Source organism: Danio rerio, chromosome 10 (genome assembly GCF_052040795.2).
Source record: "Danio rerio strain M-AB ecotype USA chromosome 10, GRCz13ab, whole genome shotgun sequence".
Lineage (NCBI taxonomy): Eukaryota > Metazoa > Chordata > Actinopteri > Cypriniformes > Danionidae > Danio > Danio rerio.
The window spans coordinates 2,036,817-2,056,001 of NC_141030.1; the positions used below are offsets into that span (position 1 = coordinate 2,036,817).

Genomic DNA, 19,185 nt, shown 5'->3' on the forward strand with positions numbered 1-19,185 from the left:
GCGTACGCAGTGTTTCATACATCTGAAATTTTTTCTGCGTACGCACATTTACAGCTTTGTGCGTACGCAATGTTTTAGTAAGATTTCCACGCAAGTCTTCGTACATGAGGCCCCAGGTCTGGCGGGAGCACTTTTAGCTTAGCTTAGCTTAGCATAGCTCATTGAATCAGATTAGACCATTAGCATCTTGTGGAGTGTTTTTCTTTAAAGAAATTAATATTTTCATTAAGCAAAGATGGTGGCGCAGTGGGTAGCACAATCGCCTCGCAGCAAGAAGGTCGCTGGATCGAGCCTCGGCTGGCTCAGTTGGCGTTTCTGTGTGGAGTTTGCATGTTCTCCCTGTGTTAGCGTGGGTTTCCTCCGGGTGCTCCGGTTTCCCCCACAAGTCCAAAGACATGCGGTACAGGTGAATTGGGTATTATTGTCCGTAGTGTATGAGGGTGAATGAGTGTGTGTGGATGATTGCAGCTGGAAGGGCATCCGCAGCATAAAACATATGCTGGATAAGTTGGCGGTTCATTCTGCTGTGGCGACCCTAGATTAATAAAGGGACTGAGCTGAAGGGACTAATAAAGGGACTAGCCCATCGGTTTGAACTGCAGCAAATCGTATTGAACATGTCTACGTGCCTAAATGCGATTGGCTAATAAGAAATTTGCATTAATGAGCAGTTGGACAGGTGTACCTAATAAAGTGGCCAGAGTGTGTATGTGTGTGTGTGTGTATATATATATATATTAGTGCTGTCAATCAATTAAAAAAAATAACGAATTAATCACACTTTTTTTTAATTAAATGTGATTAATTGCATTTAAAAGACTGAAACTTGTAGTTTTCGCTATTCAAATGTAAAACACAAGACAAAAACTATTTAAATTCAACATCTTGATTGTTTATTAGTATTAGCAGTGTTTGATTAATAATTATATGAATGTAAACTTCAGGATCTCATACAGCTGCAACCTCACCCCCCCCATCCCAAATGCACTGCCTGTTTTCTACCTGATGCAAACCAATCGGTGCGCTTCGAATGCATCACACGTCCTAGTCTGCTGTTTATTTCCGTCTCTGGTGCCACATTGTCATTACGAGATGAGCACCAGATAATGGGCTTATAAGGTCAGACACATCAGCAAAAACAGTCAATATATTTTCATCCACATCTGGGCTGCATAATTAGCAGATTAGGCTCCTCGCCGTTATTAATGTGTTTGTAAAGTGAATATATGTCAAATAAAGCACTCCCGGTTTTGGTAACGCTGAGCTCATTTTGAAATCCCATTAAATGCAACATTGAGGGATTCGATCCAGAGCTGGCATTAGTCACCTCAAATCCAGCCGGAGGAAATCAGCTCATCTGATCCTGTGCCTTTGTCTGATGCTGGCGACAGAAAAAACCCACCACCATTACACTGCAGACACACACACACACACACACACACACACACATACATACTTGTACACTGTGTGAAATATCTGTCAATTAACCGTCTCTGTATTTTGTGTTTTGCATTTATTTGTAGTTGTGAATTGCATTATGGGATGTTAATCTCTGCTATGTCCACGTTTGATGTTGAACATTCAACTCTACAGTTTAACAAAGTGACTTTTTTGACATTTTAGTAGTTTGGAATAGTATTATGCAGTGGTTCTCAAACTGTGGTACGTAGGCTTCCTTCTAGTGTTACGCAGAGGAATGAAATATGTCAAGGACATGCTACACACATTTCACAATTTATCAAAAATGATGTATATAATATGCCATATATGACATATAGCCTATATTTCTGAGGTAATCTGCAACGTTTTTTTTAACTGTGAAGAGTTGTAGCTGCTTTACTGGGCCTACTACGCCTCTGTATTTCAATACTGCTCATTTTTGGTGGTACTTAGAGAGACTATTTTTTTTCTGAGGTGGTACTTGATGAAAAAGGTTTGAGAACCACTGGTATAATGGATAAGGAATAATATAAAGAGTTATAAGTACCTGTAAAATGTAGGGGCAGTTTATTACAAGGTTTTTGCAGCATAATATACAACACCAACTCAGACAATATAGCACTTTAAACTATTAAAAATGTTCATTAAGTCACTTTCTTCTCATTTCTTAAGGTTAAAAGTTGTTGAACGAAAGATCAAGGTGCCAAAATGCCAAAAACATGAATCTTTCCCAGAGATGGGTTGTGGCTGGAAGGGCATCCGCTGCGTAAAAAATGTGCTGGATGAGTTGGCGTGAACTTTTTGAAAAAGTCAGCAAACTTCAAGATGAAAAAACATTGTTTAGGGTTTTTATTTCTGCTGTTGAAATGGTCTTTTTTGTTCTGCAAGTCAACAAGAGGGTTTAAATGCTGCTTTAGATTCCTTATGTACTGTCCAGTAAAGACGAGGCAAAGATCCTCCGGCTCCGCAGTCATTAACAATTTATAGCAAACACGCAACGTGATATCTGATGTTACTCTGTGCAGACAAACACAACGCATGACAAACAAGTACAATACAGCCTTTTACTTTTTATCCATGTGCCCATTTGTTTGAGCAAAAATATAGACTATCATAATTTTTTTAGCATGTTTTAGCACACATGTAAATGCCAGCCTTGAAAAATAAGCAAAACCCCTTCTCAGTTGTTTCTGTAGTCATGTATTTTACAGTACAGTATTGTAAGCTGCACAATTAAGCGAAAAAAGATCGCAATCTCGATTCGACCCCCTAGACCACAGATGTCAAACTCAGTTCCAAAAGGGCCGCAGCTCTGCACAGTTTAGTTCCAACCCTAATTAAACACACCTGATCAAACTAATTGAGTCCTTCAGGCTTGTTTGAAACCTACAGGTAAGTGTGTTGGAGCAGGGTTGGAACTAAACTGTGCAGGGCTCCGGCCATCCAGGAATTGAGTTTGACACCTCTGCCCTAGACGATCTTAATCCAGCATTTCTATGATTCTGCCAATTATATTTTCAAGTTCAGGAGGGAAGCAAAGGCGGCAGCGCGAGTCTTCTCATTTTTACCGTTTTTATGTTGTTAAATTGAAAAAAAAAAGGACTGTGTGTGTTTATATCACCCCAATATGACGGTCTATACACTATATATACACACATGTCTGTCCAAATAGCTTGAAAAGTAGATTTTTCACCATAGGTGCCCTTTAAAACTACAGGGATAGTTCATGTAAAAATAAACACACTATTTATTCTATTCAGACTATTTACCAAGCCCTAACCCTAACCTCAACCTTTGTGAATTTGTTTCTTTCTTCTATTGAACTCACAATACAGTAACCTGTAACCATTGACTTCCATTACAGGCTTTCAGCTTCCTTCAAAATATCTTGTGTTCAACAGAAGAAAGAAATTTAAACAAGTGAAGGGTGAGCAAATAAAAAAGTCAATTTTGAGTGAACTGTCCCTTTAATATTATTAGATTTCAGCATTTCTTCCACTGAAAGCACTGTGGTCTCTGCTGAATGAGCTTAGCTGTATAATTAGGCTGTTCTCATTGTGTTTAACCAGATCATCTGGTTACTGTAATCTGGTTAACAGTGTGCTGAGCTCATGGGTTCAGGGTGTGGACCTCCACGATATGAGCAGACATTAAATATAGACACAGCTCGCCAACAGCATCTAAATCCACCCCATGTGCCTTCGGGAACTACTTTAATGATATTAAACTACATTTATATGTTACTCGTATCCTATGATGATAATATTCTACTCTAAATATCTACATTCATTCGTGTTCACGTGTAAGAAAGCAAACCCTTTATCTTTTTAAATTAGAAGTAATTCCTCATAAAAGCTTGATAAGCTTTATTCCCTTCTGCTGACTGGTTAAAATGTACTTTAATTAGATGAACTATTTTTATATGTCACTTTTATAGCATGACAATGCTACTGTATACTGTCATAACATACTATAGTATGACCTACTGTAAATATCTACGTTATTTTGTGTTCATACATGTATATAGGAATGCAAACAGCTTTCTAATTAGAAATATCTTCTTATTAAAGCATGATTGCCTTTATCCCCTTCTGCTGACTGGTTAAATTTGATTTAATTAGATTACTGTTTATATGTCACTTATATAGTATGATATTACTATTATATACTATCCCAGCGAGCATTTTTTGTTTTTAAAAGATGTCTAATAGACGTCTAAACATAGTCATCTTGGCTGTCAGTGAAAATCTAATAGATGTCTAAGAACAGGCCAAAACTAGTCTATTCATCAAATAAACTTAAATGAATGACTACACTTATAAAGTTTGTCTTATCTGTCTATTTGACCACTAGTCTAGTTTCGGGCTATTCTTAGATGTCTATTAGTTTTAACTGTCAGCTCAAATTTAACCTTGTTTTAGCCAAGCTGTCTATTAGACGTCTATTAAACACAGAATTGTTTGCTGGGATCATACCATACTATATCTACTGTACATATATACATTATTTCGTGTTCATATGTAGATATAAGAGTTTGAACACCTTTTTAAGTAGAAATAATTCCTCAAAAAGCATAATTAGCCTTATTCCTTGCTGCTGATTGGAATCAGATGGACTATAGGATTTATACATCACTTGTATATATATATATATATATATATATATATATATATATATATATATATATATATAAGAGGTGTGAACCTATACTGGTCTCACGGTTTGGTTCGGTTACGATTATCATGCCTTCGATTCGGTTCAATTCGATATCTCGGTGCATCACGGTGCATTGACGATGCTTTCCATATACAGTGTTATATTTTAGGGGGGAGGCTATAACAAGCTGTCTGGATAAACACACAGACACACAGCACTTAAGCCCCCGCAACAGCGAGAGCTCGCTCTGAGCGGAGTAGAAAAACGAAAAATAACGAACAAATGAAGCACTTTTCCGACGATCCCTTACTGAGAGCTCCTCTCAGCCCGGCTAAACAGATATTGCGAGGGCGTAAACGGAGCAGCGCTCGTAATGTGGAGCGAAAAAAAAGAAAGACAGCTGTGAAACATAACCAGCTTTGTCTTTTTGTAGGAAACACACTTTAGATCTTTTTAGGGTAAGCGGTTTTTAAGTTAATGCCGTCTATAACTGAATGTCTGTCAGGAATATCGAAAACAAAACCAACTGAACCGCGCTCCTTTCTGGCGCCCTCCTGGATATACAGCGCCCTTAGCATTTGCAGATGGTGCCTATGCCACGGGCTGGCCCTGAGTTGGCTGAGTGTTGTAAATACTCGCGCTTACCTCCCTCGCGACAGAGCGCATAGGAGATAAATGACGTCAGTACATAATAACCGGTTATGATTATTACTGATCCGATACCTTATTGTCCGCGTCTGCATGGCGGTGCACCGGACAAACAATTAATTTTGACACCCCTAATATATATATATATATATATATATATATATATATATATATATATATATATATATATATAAAATGTTACTCTAGTGTAAATATCTTTGTGTGTTTGTATGTGTATATAAGAATGCAAACACCTTTCTAATTAGATATATCTCCAAATAAAAGCATGATTATCTTTATTCCCAGCTGCTGACTGGTTAAAATCTACTTGATCTAGATAAACTATTGTATATAAAATGTTACTCTACTTTAAATATCTATGTTCGTTTGTATAAAAGGATATAAGGATGCAAACACCTTTCTAATTAGAAATATCTCCTCATAAAAGCATGATTAGCTTTATTCCCTGCTGCTGATTGGTTACATTCTACTTTAATTACATGAACATAGGATTTATGTCACTTGTATAATGCATAAAATGTTAATCTATTGTAATTATCTACGTTTGTTTGTTTTTGTATGTAGATATTAGAATGCAAACACCTTTCTAATTAGAAACGTCTCTTCACAAAAGCATGATAAGCTTTATTTTTCAGCTGCTGATTGGATAAAATGTTCTTTAATTAGATGAACTTCATTATATTTATGTGACTAATATAGTACTGTAAATATATATGTTCTTTTGTGTTCGTATATAATGCATTTACTGTATTGTAAATATAAGAATGTAAACCCTTTTCTAATTAGTCATAATTCCACCTTTATTCCCAGCTGCTGATTGGTCAAAATCTACTTCATTTAGATGAACTATAAGTTTAGTAAGTCACTTGTTTAGTATATATATATACACATACTGCTACTCTACTGTAAATATCTTTGTTCTTTTGTGTTTGTATGTAGATATTAGAATGCAAACACCTTTCTACTTAAAAATATCTCCTGATAAAAGCATGATTAGCTTTATTCCATGCTGCTGATTAGTTTAAATGTACTTTAATTAGATGAACTAACTTATTTTGTCACTAGTATAGTATGATATTACTCTACTGTAAATATCTACATTCTTTTGTATTTCTATCTATCTATCTATCTATCTATCTATCTATCTATCTATCTATCTATCTATCTATCTATCTATCTATCTATCTATCTATCTATCTATCTATCTATCTATCTATCTATCTATCTATCTAAGAATACTTGTATATTTAAGAAAGCAAACACTTCATCTTTTAAAACAGACATAAGTCCTAATAAAAGCATGATTGCCTTCATTCCCTGTAACCAATTACACATAATGTTGCTCTACTGTAAATATCTATGTGATTTTTTGTTTGTATGTAGATATAAGGATGCAAACACCTTTCTAATTAGAAACATCTCCTCATAAAAGCATGATTAGCTGCTGATTAGGGATATTGCACTTTAATTAGATGAACTATAGGATTTATAAGTCACTTGTATAGTATATATACACATAATGTTGCTCTATTGTAAATATCTATGTTTTCTTCATGTTTGTATGTTGATATAACAATGCAAACACCTTTCTAATTAGAAATATCTCCTTATAAAAGCAAGATTATCTTTATTTCCTGTTGCCAAATGGTTTAAAACTACTTTAATAAGATAAACTATAGGATTAATACTTTACTTGTATAGTATACACACACATAATGTTGCTCTACTGTAAATATCTATGTTTTCTTCATGTCTGTATGTAGATATAAGAATGCAAAGACCTTTCTAATTAGATATATCTCCTAATAAAAGCAAGATTATCTTTATTCCCAGCTGCAGATTGGTTAAAATGTACTTTATTTAGATGAACTATTGTATATATACACATAAAATGTTACTCGACTGTAAATATCTATGTTCTTTTGTGTTTGTTTAGGTATATAAGAATGCAAACACCTTTCTAATTAGAAACGTCTCTTCACAAAAGCATGATAAGCTTTATTTTTCAGCTGCTGATTGGATAAAATGTTCTTTAATTAGATGAACTTCATTATATTTATGCGACTAATATAGTACTGTAAATATATATGTTCTTTTGTGTTTGTATATAATGCATTTACTGTATTGTATATATATATGAATGTAAACCCTTTTCTAATTAGTCATAATTCCACCTTTATTCGCCTCTGCTGACTGGTTAAGATCTACTTAACTATAAGTTTAGTAAGTCACTTGTTTAGTATATATACACATACTGCTACTCTACTGTAAATATCCATGTTCTTTTGTGTTTGTATGTAGATATAAGGATGCAAACACCTTTCTATATATAAAAGCCTGATTAGCTTCATTACCTGCTGCTGATTAGGGATATTGCACTTTAATTAGATGAACTATAGGATTTATAAGTCACTTGTATAGTATATATACACATAATGTTGCTCTACTGTAAATATCTATGTTTTCTTCATGTCTGTATGTAGATATAAGAATGCAAAGACCTTTCTAATTACAAATATCTCCTAATAAAAGCATTATTACCTTTATTCCCAGCTGCAAATGTACTTTATTTAGATGAACTATTGTATATATACACAAAAAAAGTTACTCGACTGTAAATATCTATGTTCTTTTGTGTTTGTTTGGGTATATAAGAATGCAAACACCTTTCTAATTAGAAACGTCTCTTCACAAAAGCATGATAAGCTTTATTTTTCAGCTGCTGATTGGATAAAATGTTCTTTAATTAGATGAACTTCATTATATTTATGCGACTAATATAGTACTGTAAATATATATGTTCTTTTGTGTTCCTATATAATGCATTTACTGTATTGTAAATATAAGAATGTAAACCCTTTTCTAATTAGTCATAATTCCACCTTTATTCCCCTCAGCTGATTGGTTAAAATCTACTTGATATAGATGAACTATACGATTAGTAAGTCACTTGTTTAGTATATATGTATACACATACTGCTACTCTACTGTAAATATCCATGTTCTTTTGTGTTTGTCTGTAGGTATAAGGATGCAAACACCTTTCTAATTAGAAATATCTCCTAATAAAAGCATTATAACCTTTATTCCCAGCTGCAGATTGGTTAAAATGTACTTTATTTAGATGAATTATTATTTATATACATATATTTTGTGTTGGCATGTAGATATAAGAATGCAAACACGTTTCTGAGAAACATATCTTCATAAAAGCATGATTAGCTTTATTCCCTGCTGCTGGTTTGTATAAATCTACTTTAAAAAGATGAACATTTTATTTATGTGACTAATATAGTACTGTGAATATCTTTTGTGTTCATATAATGCATGTACTGTACTGTATAGGAATGTAAACCCTTTTCTAATTAGTCATAATTCCACCTTTATTCCCTGCTGCTGATTGCTTAAAATCTACTTTAGAATGCACTACCTTATTTACATGTCACTAATATGATGTGATACTCCTCTGTATCTATGTTCTTTTGTGTTCGTATGTCTATATAATAACCCATGTAGGCTGCTGTATATAAAATAATGCAAAACACTTTTCTAATTAGACATAATGCATCATAAAAGCATGATTAACTTACCTTTATTCCCTGCTGCTGGGTGGTTAAAATCAGCTTGGACTCGTCCAGGAGCAGAACCTCGCAGTAAAACTCCTCCTGCACTGAACAGAAGCAGCTCATCTTTATATTTTGGATGCTGAAATATCCTACAGAAAGCTCTGGATGCTACGGTCCATCATGTCCTCCTTTGTTATTTGCTGTCCTCCTCATTCTTCGTGCACCTGATGTGTTTTAGCACCATCCAAACGTCCCATTTAAACTCATATGATGAAATAAAGTCTGTTTGGAAGGCTCGTCGCGGGTCTGAAAGTGGTCCCTGAAGATTAATGGCAGTTTTGGGACAGTAAATGACTTTGTGGTGAGGGTCGGGATGGGCTGATTTCAGAGTCCCGTCAAAATGTGCCCAAACCCCGAGCGGCTTTCACTGGGATTCACGCTGTGTGTTGCCAAGCAGCCCGTGTTCATATGAGTGACTCCTCCCACACACACACACACACAGAGAGAGAGAGAGAGAGAGAGAGAGAGAGAGAGAGAGAGAGAGAGAGAGAGAGAGAGAGAGAGAGAGAGACGCGCAAAGTGTGTCAACACCAAGACTTTCCTGCCACCTGTTGGAAATGTAGCGCAGCTGTTTAGCAGCGTTTTAATTCATTTATTCTTTAATTAGTGAATTTAATTTGTACTTTAACATGTTAATAATTAAAATCAACATGTTCTTATTCGCTGTTAAAATTGATTTTTCATCGTTTGTAAATTAAGAGTAGCCTACATTATCGTTACCTGAAAGCTGTTAGCATAGCATTAGCGCACAGGCGAGCTAATAGTTTATAAACTCCATATATAAATATTTATCAAAATAACAATTTATATTTATTTCAACTTAATTTGGATACGCAATGCTAAAGTGAAATTATGTTAAATACCAGGCTATGATAAACTATTCAATAAAAAGTTCACCTAAAATTAAATATTTACTCACTAATACTCTCCATCAAGTTAATACAAACATTTTTGAGTTTCTTTTTTCTGTTGAAAGAAGACGTTTTGAAGAATGTTGGAAACCTGTAACTATTGTCTTCCATAGTATTTGTTTTTTCAATGGTTAGAGTCTTTCAGCTTTCTAGAAAATAATCATTTGTGTTCATCAGGAGAAAGAAAGTCATAAAGGTTTGAAACAAGTTAGTTAAAGGGAAAGTAAATGATGACAGTTTTCATTTTTTGGGGTGAATCTGTTTAATATTTAAATGCAATGATTAAACAGGCTGCATTAAACATTAGAAATATTATATAAATATTGTACAAAATTTAAAGTAATTTAAATATATACTAATAAAAACTTAAAAAAATATTTTAAATATAAAATAATTAAATAAAATGGTATTTATTAAAACAGGGTTTTATTGATTTTTTCAGCATTAAGATTAAACAATATTATTAATAATATTCCAAAGTAAATAATAATATTACTTTAAATATAGAAACAATAATATTTAAATATGCCATCACGCAGTGCAAGATTTTAAAATCTTCCTACGTTTATTGAAGACAGTATTGGCGAATGACTAATAATAATAATAATACAAATGATAATAATAATAATAACATTGAAATATATACCAATAAACGCATAATTGAAACATGGAATAATATAATAACATATTTTTATGAAAACATGGTGTTATTGATTTTACACTGTTTTGCACACTTTTTTGTAAAAAAAAAATTAGCAACAGTCTTCTATCTGAATGATTTACAAAATTGTTATATTGTATTCTGAATGCCATCAGGCAGTGCAAAATTACAAAATATTTCTCCCTTTATTGAGAGCAGTATTGGCGGATGATTAATTAATTATTTGCTAAATTATTATATTATTATTAAATATATAATACTTATTAAACAAATAACAATATTTAGCATACATATCAAACAATAACATTCATAATATTATTCAATTAATAATAATATTACATTAAATATAAAAACAGTAATATTTTAATATGCCATCAGGCAGTGCAAGCTTTACAAATCTTTCTCCCTTTATTTAGGACAGTAATGGAGGATGATAAATAATAATAAAGCGGAAGGATAATAATAATAATAATAATAATAATAATAATAATAATAATAATAATAATTATTATTATTATTATTATTATTATTATTATTTAATATAAATAATGGCGGTTCTTTCCGTTGTCGCGACTCTTAATAAAAGCACTAAACCAAAAAGAAAATAAATAAATGAATAAATAATATCTTAATAATAAAATATCAATATTCAATTAATCAATTATTGCACTTTATTTTCAGAGTGAACACGGCATGGTTACTGAGGAGATTAAATCAGTTCACTTGCCTTCCTCTAGGTGTCGTCTTGAGCACACAGCACACTGCGCATGCTCAAATCCTGACTCCACTAACAACATGGCGAAGCGTCGCGGGGACTGGAGCTGCTGAGCAGAAAATCACTCACACAAAAGAAGAAAAAGTTTCAAACAAACAAATGATTTAATCAGCACGCAGACGAATATCCGTTTACATGGCTCCAACAACATGAGATCGCGGGATTTATCTGGGTCTGGGCGATAAACTCGAGTTGTTTAGTGGAAGAGAGGCGAATGTTTGTGCAGGTAAGACTTTAAATAGCTTTAGTATTGTTTACACAAACGAGTTCATCGACAGAGATACACATTGGTTATTACAGAGTATTTCCTCATAATGCTTTTGTTGAGTTTGTGAGATGTTGTGCTGTTAAAACAAGCAGTGTTTTCGAAAAGCGAGTGTCTGTACGTGGTTTTGTGGAGTCGGTAGCACAGATATTGTGAACATTGGGGTAAAGTTGGTTTTATATTCACACATTCGTTCATTTTTTTTTAACAAAGTGACAACTTGTGATATGTTTCCTATATTGTTTATCATGTTACTTTGAATATTCGGTCTGAAATACCATGTAATAGCTGAAATTAGCACTATTTAATTGACTGTGAAGATTGTTTTCCTCTGAAAGTCCATGACTGCTAACTTAATATGATTTCACCATACAGAATTTGCAAATAATACTTCGATAAAATTATATTGCTTTCCAGGACCTGTTAAGAAAGCTTCTATTTTGTCTCCTCATGATAGGAAAAATATGTATGATATTTGAAAAATATTTCTTTCATATCCTGTTAATCCTAAATGTAAAGAAGTGCACTTTAAAATTATGAATCACATTTATCCTGCAAATAAATTTCTAATGTTAAAGTTCAATATTGATGACTTAAATGCATGCCAGTTTTGTAATATAGATGTAGAAACAACTGAACACTTGTTTTTTTCCTACGTAATGAGGTGCAAAGATTTCATTTCAGAAACATGTTATTTGCAAATTCTAAATAGTGAAATTGTATTAGCGCCCAATGAATATCCAAGTACAACATTGTTCACGGTCAAATAAATGGTGCTAATGTTGTTTTCAAGTAATTTTTACATGTGATTTCATATTCAAATTAGCATAGTAGATAATATAGATAACGTTGAATTAAGGAATGTGCTAATATTAAATCAACTTTACCTCAATCTAGATTAACATTATAATATCATCACAATGCAAGTACACTCTTCCAAAGAACACATCATATTTTATTCTTAAGAATATTTTATTTAATTATAGTCATTTTGACAATTCAATAGAGTGAAAACGCATATCCTAAATTAATAATAAATGTTAACAAAAAAGTGCAGGTAAAAAATAACGGAGCTGCAATATCTGCTAGCACATACATCTATTTCAGTTGTTTGACGTCCACCTGACAATATACTATAGTAATTTATAGTAAATACTACAGTGTTTTTTAACCATACTATCACAGACACCTCCAGTAGAGATAGAGATGTTGCACAATCAGCTAAAATGTTGCTAGAATTGTGTTTTTATGTATGGGCTTTATATACAGTTGAAGGCAAAATTATTAGCCCCCTTTGATTTATTATTTATTTTTTTATCTTTTTAAAAATATTCTCCAAATAATGTTTAACAGAGTAAGGAAGTTTTCACAGTATGTCAGATAATATTTTTTCTTCTGGAGAAAGTCTTATTTGTTTTATTTCGGCTTGAATTAAGGCAGTTTTAATTTTTTTTACACCATTTTAAGGTCAATATTATTAGCCCCCTTAAGCTATGTATTTTTCCGATAGCCTATAGAACAAAATATCGTTATACAATAACATGCCTAATTAATCTTAATTAACCTAGTAAAGCCTTTAAATGTCTTTTTAGTTGAATTCTAGTGTCTTGAAAAATATCTAATTAAATATTATTTACTGTCATCATGGCAAAGATAAAATAAATCCGTTATTAGAGATGAGTTATGAAAACTATCATGTTTAGAAAAGTGTTGAAGAAATTGTCTCTCCATTAAACAGAACTTGGGGAAAAATATATATATTCTATATAAACACCAATATTACAGTTTGTTTATCTGATGAGCACTGTAGGGATGTTATTCCCTGATATTTAAATTTTTAATAATCAGTTTTAAAAGAAATTCTCATGAACTGTATTTGTTTTTCTCCAGGAGTCCCGCAGTGGATCTGTGCCGCTCCCGTTGGCAGGTGCCCTGCTCTGGCATACGGTGAGGAAAACTTGTGTTTTTACCAAAACAATGTGCTGCGAGTGTCTTTAAAATGATGGACAGCCCTGAGCTGTGCTGAGGGAAAGGGTTGGTATTTTCCCCGCTGGAGCGTAATGCGGGTTGTTTGGCTTCGAGTGGGGTTTGTCATTGTTTCAGCTGCTCTTGTCTTGCGAGCTGCACCTTTCTGCAGCGGTTACAGTCTTTCACCAGAAATTCTGGGTAATGATATTTGATGCTTGGATGGTTCAGATGCACGTGCCTATTTTTGAAGCCCATATTGAATAACGTCTTTGTTATGAGTTTTGTAGAGTTTTGACTTCTACTACTGGTGTATATGTATAATTACTTGAAAGGTTCAGTTCTCATGTATTGTGTTGTGAAAGGGATGAAAGTGGCAGTGTTTACTTTTTAGTGTGTATTTGACTGAACAAAAGGCATTTGGAGTTTTGCTATAGGGATATGCAATATTGTAAAATGTAACAGCAAATAATGCAACATTTAGTACACTAAAAATGCTGGGTTTCACACAGTTCCATCATATTGTCTAAACACAAACGGATTGAGTTAACTTAATTGTTTTTACAAATTTAAGTGGATTGAACATAAAACAATTAAGTTGTAATGATTCATCTAATTTTAAATAAGTAGTCGGAACAAGCAGCAAAAGCCATTTTTTTGAGTGCATGCAACATGATTTTTAAAGTTATGATAACCAACATATAATGTTGTTTCAGCGAATAGAAAACGGTATGTTGGTATATATCGTTACCACAGAAAGTAAGATAATTACCGTTAGGCCTGTCGCAATAATCATATGACCTTATTGCACAACACATGGACATGACCTCAATAATCTTTTTTTAAACAAGATTATTTTACTTGTTTTAATGAAACAATCACTTAATTTTGACTTATTTTTGAATGTGAAAACAACTATATTTTTACTTGATGAATGCATGTTGTATATTTGGACTACAAACAAGACTAAAACTTCTCAGAAAAACTTTAAAGAGAGCTATTCAAACCAGGTAGTGAACCTGTATTTGTATCGCAATACATATTAGGGCTGCACAATATTGGGAAAATCTGATATTGTGATATTTTATTTTCCTGCTATAAATATTACGATAATTTAAGATGTTTTTATAACTCTATTTGATGGTTTTCTGCAGAGTCCAACAGTATTTAAGGTCAGAAATTGAATTGAATCACATTGCAAAAAAATGCTTTTCTTACTTGGATTTGTCTTGTTTGTAGTCCAAATATATATATATATATATATAATCTTAGACCAAGTAAAAATACTGTTTAGTTTTCACTGTAAGAAGAAATGAGTGAAAACTAAGAGGTTTTGCTTGTTTTAGGGAAATGATCTGCCAGTGGAGTAGGTGAAATGATCTTGTTTTTGCTTTTGAAATTTACATATTTAGACTAGAAACAAGACAAACATTCTAAGTAAGAAATGTTATTTTGCATAAATCATATAAAGTCAATATGAATACTAGGGATGCAACAATACAGTTAGCCCACGGTTTAATACATGCCTCAGTTTTTTAACACTGTTTTCGGTTTGGTTCTCATGGTTTGACACATGTTTTTATTTTATTCTATAGGCAATAGGAACAGTCAGAGATTAATGTGAAAAAATAAAAACGATTTATTGCAATACTCTTTTTGTTTTACTTAAAAGCCAAAAAAAGTACAGTAGTTCTTAGTGTATAGTATAAATAAAATGAACACTGAAATCTCACAGCTGCTGGTAGCCCATGTACAAACTGGGAACACATAAAATCCTGCACTTTGAAAATAAACACACATGTGAAGTTAATAAAGATAAATTGGCCATTTCAAATAAACATATTTGTACTTCAGTAAACGTAAATAAATAATAATCTTAATTATCTCGATGCTAAAAAAATGCCAGACTGTAGTCTGTAACGCGGATGGAGTGCTTTTATAAGATGACAAAAGCCCACATCTACCATCACTGAAAACGGCTGCAAATCTTTAGCAATAAACACCCGCACTGCCTTTGTTATTTTTATGTGACTCTCGGAACCAGTTGGGCATGTTTGCTGGAAAGATTCAGCGAGGGATTGTTGCTATTTGGAGGACTTTATTATCTTTTCTGTCCTGCCTTCAGACAGTGATATTGCTGGGTGATGGCGCTGCAGATGTGCAGTCATGGTTATACGTGTAAAACAATGCTTGCACACAGTTATTTTATGTTCACCGTTTTTATTGACATTTTGCTTACCGGCAAAACCGAAATGTCCTCCCTCCGCAGATTTGAAAGGCGACGGCGCTTTCTTGTACTGTTGCCTCGCTTCGCCGGCGCTTCCTCGTACTGTTGCCTCAGCCTCACTTCACCGCCGCTCTCGATGTTAACGTGTGGAATGATGGTCAAGCACCCTCTAAATTTTCCTCAGCTCATGGATTTAAAGGCACACACAGTCAATTCAGGGAGAAATAAAACACAAATTATTTAAACGCAAAATCGAGAAAACAGCAATTCACAAGCGCGTATTGACCCGTGGAGGTCGTACCGTACGGTTCAACATTATATTGAGAACCGTGGCATTCCTAATAAATACAGAGATTAAATACAACTCTGTAGCTATGGTCAACTATAATTCAGACTGGACATTGCATCTCTTTGGGATTGTGATTATTGCGGATGCGCACATTGCAAGATCAATGCTGACACATATCGCAGAAAAATTAAATATTCCAATATCAGATTTCTCCAATACCATGTGGCCCTAGTTTGTATGAATACCTATCAGATTGATTCAATTGATGTAATCGCATTACTAATCCCAAATAGCACACACTGGCACTAAATGAGCAGGAATACTTAAGGAAAGAACCAAAGATTGAGCGTTATAAACCCGCACAAAACCTTAACCTTTCCCCTCCTATTTGGGATGTTTTCCCACACAAGGAAGAAAAAGTACGGACAGTTTCCCATTGAATTGCGCTACAAGAGAGGACTGACCAACAAGAGTCTCTGCCAATGTCCATTTTTCAGCTCTCAAAGACCCAAAAGCTCATTTACATGAAAAAAACACTTGCAGCGTTTCTAGAGAAAGCCCCCCTTCCCTCCCCGTCTGTGTTATCTATTCAGCGCCTCAGCTAGAAAAAGCAAATCACAGAGCACGATTTATTATTCGTAAAGACTTATTCAGGAACTCTACAGACTGTTATTGCAGTGATACAGTTGTACAGTAGCAGAAAATACTCAGCGTTGGACATTTATGTGGCTGGGATGCAATCATACAGATAGCCAGTGTGTTTAATGGAAACTTTGATATAGAGTGCACAATTAATCGAAAAAAGATTGCGATCTCGAATCGACCCCCTAGACCAGGGGTTCCCAAACTTCTCTTCGTGACTCGCGACCCCCAAAATGATAATGCCAGTGACTCCCGACACCCAGTATCCTCTGAGGTAGCTATAAATACAGAAGCCTACAATGGCACACACACTCCAATAGACCCAAGTCTATTATTGGTTTAATTTTTTAATGTATGTCAGTGCTGTAAACGGGCCAGAAAGTTTAACTTGGTGCCATAAAATCAATCTGCTGCATCTGACGCTATTGCTGTGTCTTTAATATAGTGTAATTACCCCAGGGGTGGCAATCCAATAGAACTAGTAACTATAAGCTACTATAGTAACTATAAACGACTGTTTTTTTTTTTTTTCTCTTCAGAAAGTTATGAATAAAATATGGTAATTCTTTTGGTTTATTAAAAATTTTGGAAATTCTCATTTTAGCCAAAATCGGGCAGCTCTAATTTGATACTAGGGTTGCACAATACTAGGAAGATTTGCTTAGTTGTTAAATGTTGCAATAATAATATTTTTTACAATTTAATTACCTTGCATCTGATTGGTCAGATTTAGATAAACCACCAATGCATGCAGCACACAAATGATTAGCGCATTAATTTAATTTATTGCACTTCTTTGCGCTATGGATATTACATATACTATTATCACAATCATTTTTCGATGTATTGTGCAGTACTATTTTGACGGACTCACAATTCTGTAGATGTAAAATAAAGCTTGATATGAGATTATTGTTTTTTTCTAAAACAAATGGTAAAACAACAATATTAATATTATGTGTAGGTCTACTGGTTTCTATAAATTTATACAACAAAGTTATTTTGCATTTGATTATTGAATTTGTTTTGTACTTCAATACTGTTGAGTCCAGTGAAAACAGTTTCTATCCTTTTTTTATTGTTTCATCTGTGCCTTAATTCATTGTATTTTGTATTTGTGTTGTCATTTTGTGTATTTTTTGCAGATATACTCGCCTACAAAATCATCCAATCAATGTTAAATCATGAATTAATAGTCAGCTTGTCTAATTATGCTCATATCGCGTTATATATAGCAGACAGATATTGCATATATATCTGTTTTTTTCCAGTGTTGTGCAGCCCTACCCTTTAGAATTTGGAGCAAATATTATATATACAATGTGCTTTGGCTTCAAACTATCTGTGACATGAAAAATCACTCAATCTCCAGCAGAACAAATTTCTGTGTGAATCGTATATAAATCTGTATGCATGTATGTCATCTGTACCAAATGAACAGCCTTCACCGATTCGTTCTGCTTGTGTTTCATGAATAAGGTCCATTATTAGGCTGCCAGTTGGGTATTGTATGCGTTAGTGTAGCATTGGGTATTTGTGCGTCTTGCGTGGAGAATTTGGGAAACATCTGAATTGCTTGTGTTGAAGTTATCTGTTATGAATATATAATTTTTGCACCTAAAATATGGTTCTTTTTGTAATTAAAGGAGATTAAGATTACTAAATTAGCATATTGTTCACATTGCTATAAAGTGTGCTGAAATAGTTTGCATTATGTTAAATATTAATCCCACATGGTAGGGTGACTGTTGAGCTCACTTTCTGTGTTTAGCTATAGCAATCTATTTGATTGCATGAAAATCATATTAGCAACAGTTGTTTTTTATGATTAATTGTGTTTTGGGAAACTTTAAAGGCAGAGTTTACCCAGACTATTCTTGGGGAAATTAGGGATTTTATGCAACACTTTTGTTTTTCATAATTTAATATATTTTTATTTGCTTCTTGCATTTTCTCTTTGCTCTTATCTCTCTCTCTCTCTCTCTCTCTCTCTCTCCAAAATATATTGGAATCTGAATTACTTTTAAAGCAAGATAAGCATGTTTCAGTTCAGAATTTATTTGGTTTTAAATCTGTTAACATACATTTTTAAAATATGTAGTGGTGTAATAAATCGCAAATCTCACTGTTCGGATCACATTCTGGTTTTTTTAGTCATGAATCGGACCATTTTTCGAGTCAGCCAAACATTTAATTTGCCTCCATATATTACAAAAACATCACTGCAAGACACTTTTGGTTTTACCAAACAGAACTTAGAACCTCTAACTTTATTACAAATAAAATGAAGAAATAATCAGCTGAATAAATAACGCTACCGAGCTCACGTGTGATTTTGCGGCCGCAAATAAATCATTACATGAGACTGAAATGACATTTCTGGGTGAATTATACATTATAAATACAGTATGTGACACTTTTAACGCCATTTGAAGGTGTTCGTGTTCCTGTGAGGACCTGTGCGGTCGCCTTTAAGCTTCTCTCCTGACATTGAAAATATAATTGGCTGAATCATAGAAAAGCTGAATTAAGATCGTGTGTAGGGTCAAATCGAGATTA

At 33.5% G+C, this 19,185-nt stretch overlaps 2 protein-coding genes across 4 annotated transcripts in view; one reads left to right on the forward strand and one right to left on the reverse strand.

Moving 5' to 3' along the window:
• Positions 1–9,315, reverse strand: part of epb41l4a (erythrocyte membrane protein band 4.1 like 4A) — an 88,854-nt gene extending 79,539 nt beyond the window's left edge. For 2 of the 3 annotated variants that reach the window (XR_015500236.1, XM_087268836.1), the window contains exon 1: positions 8,856–9,273. Coding sequence is in view for 2 of the 3 variants with exons in the window: in XM_087268836.1 (XP_087124962.1) it covers positions 8,856–8,954 (99 nt within the window). In the remaining variant the exon portion in view is untranslated. 3 annotated transcript variants of the gene reach the window in all.
• A 1,948-nt stretch (positions 9,316–11,263) lies between these two features.
• The window catches only part of apc (APC regulator of WNT signaling pathway), a 65,473-nt gene continuing 57,551 nt past the window's right edge, over positions 11,264–19,185 (forward strand). The window contains exons 1-2 of the mRNA XM_087268990.1: positions 11,264–11,464; positions 13,394–13,450. The gene's annotated coding sequence lies outside the window, so the exon portion shown is untranslated. The remainder of the gene's footprint in view (positions 11,465–13,393; positions 13,451–19,185) is intronic.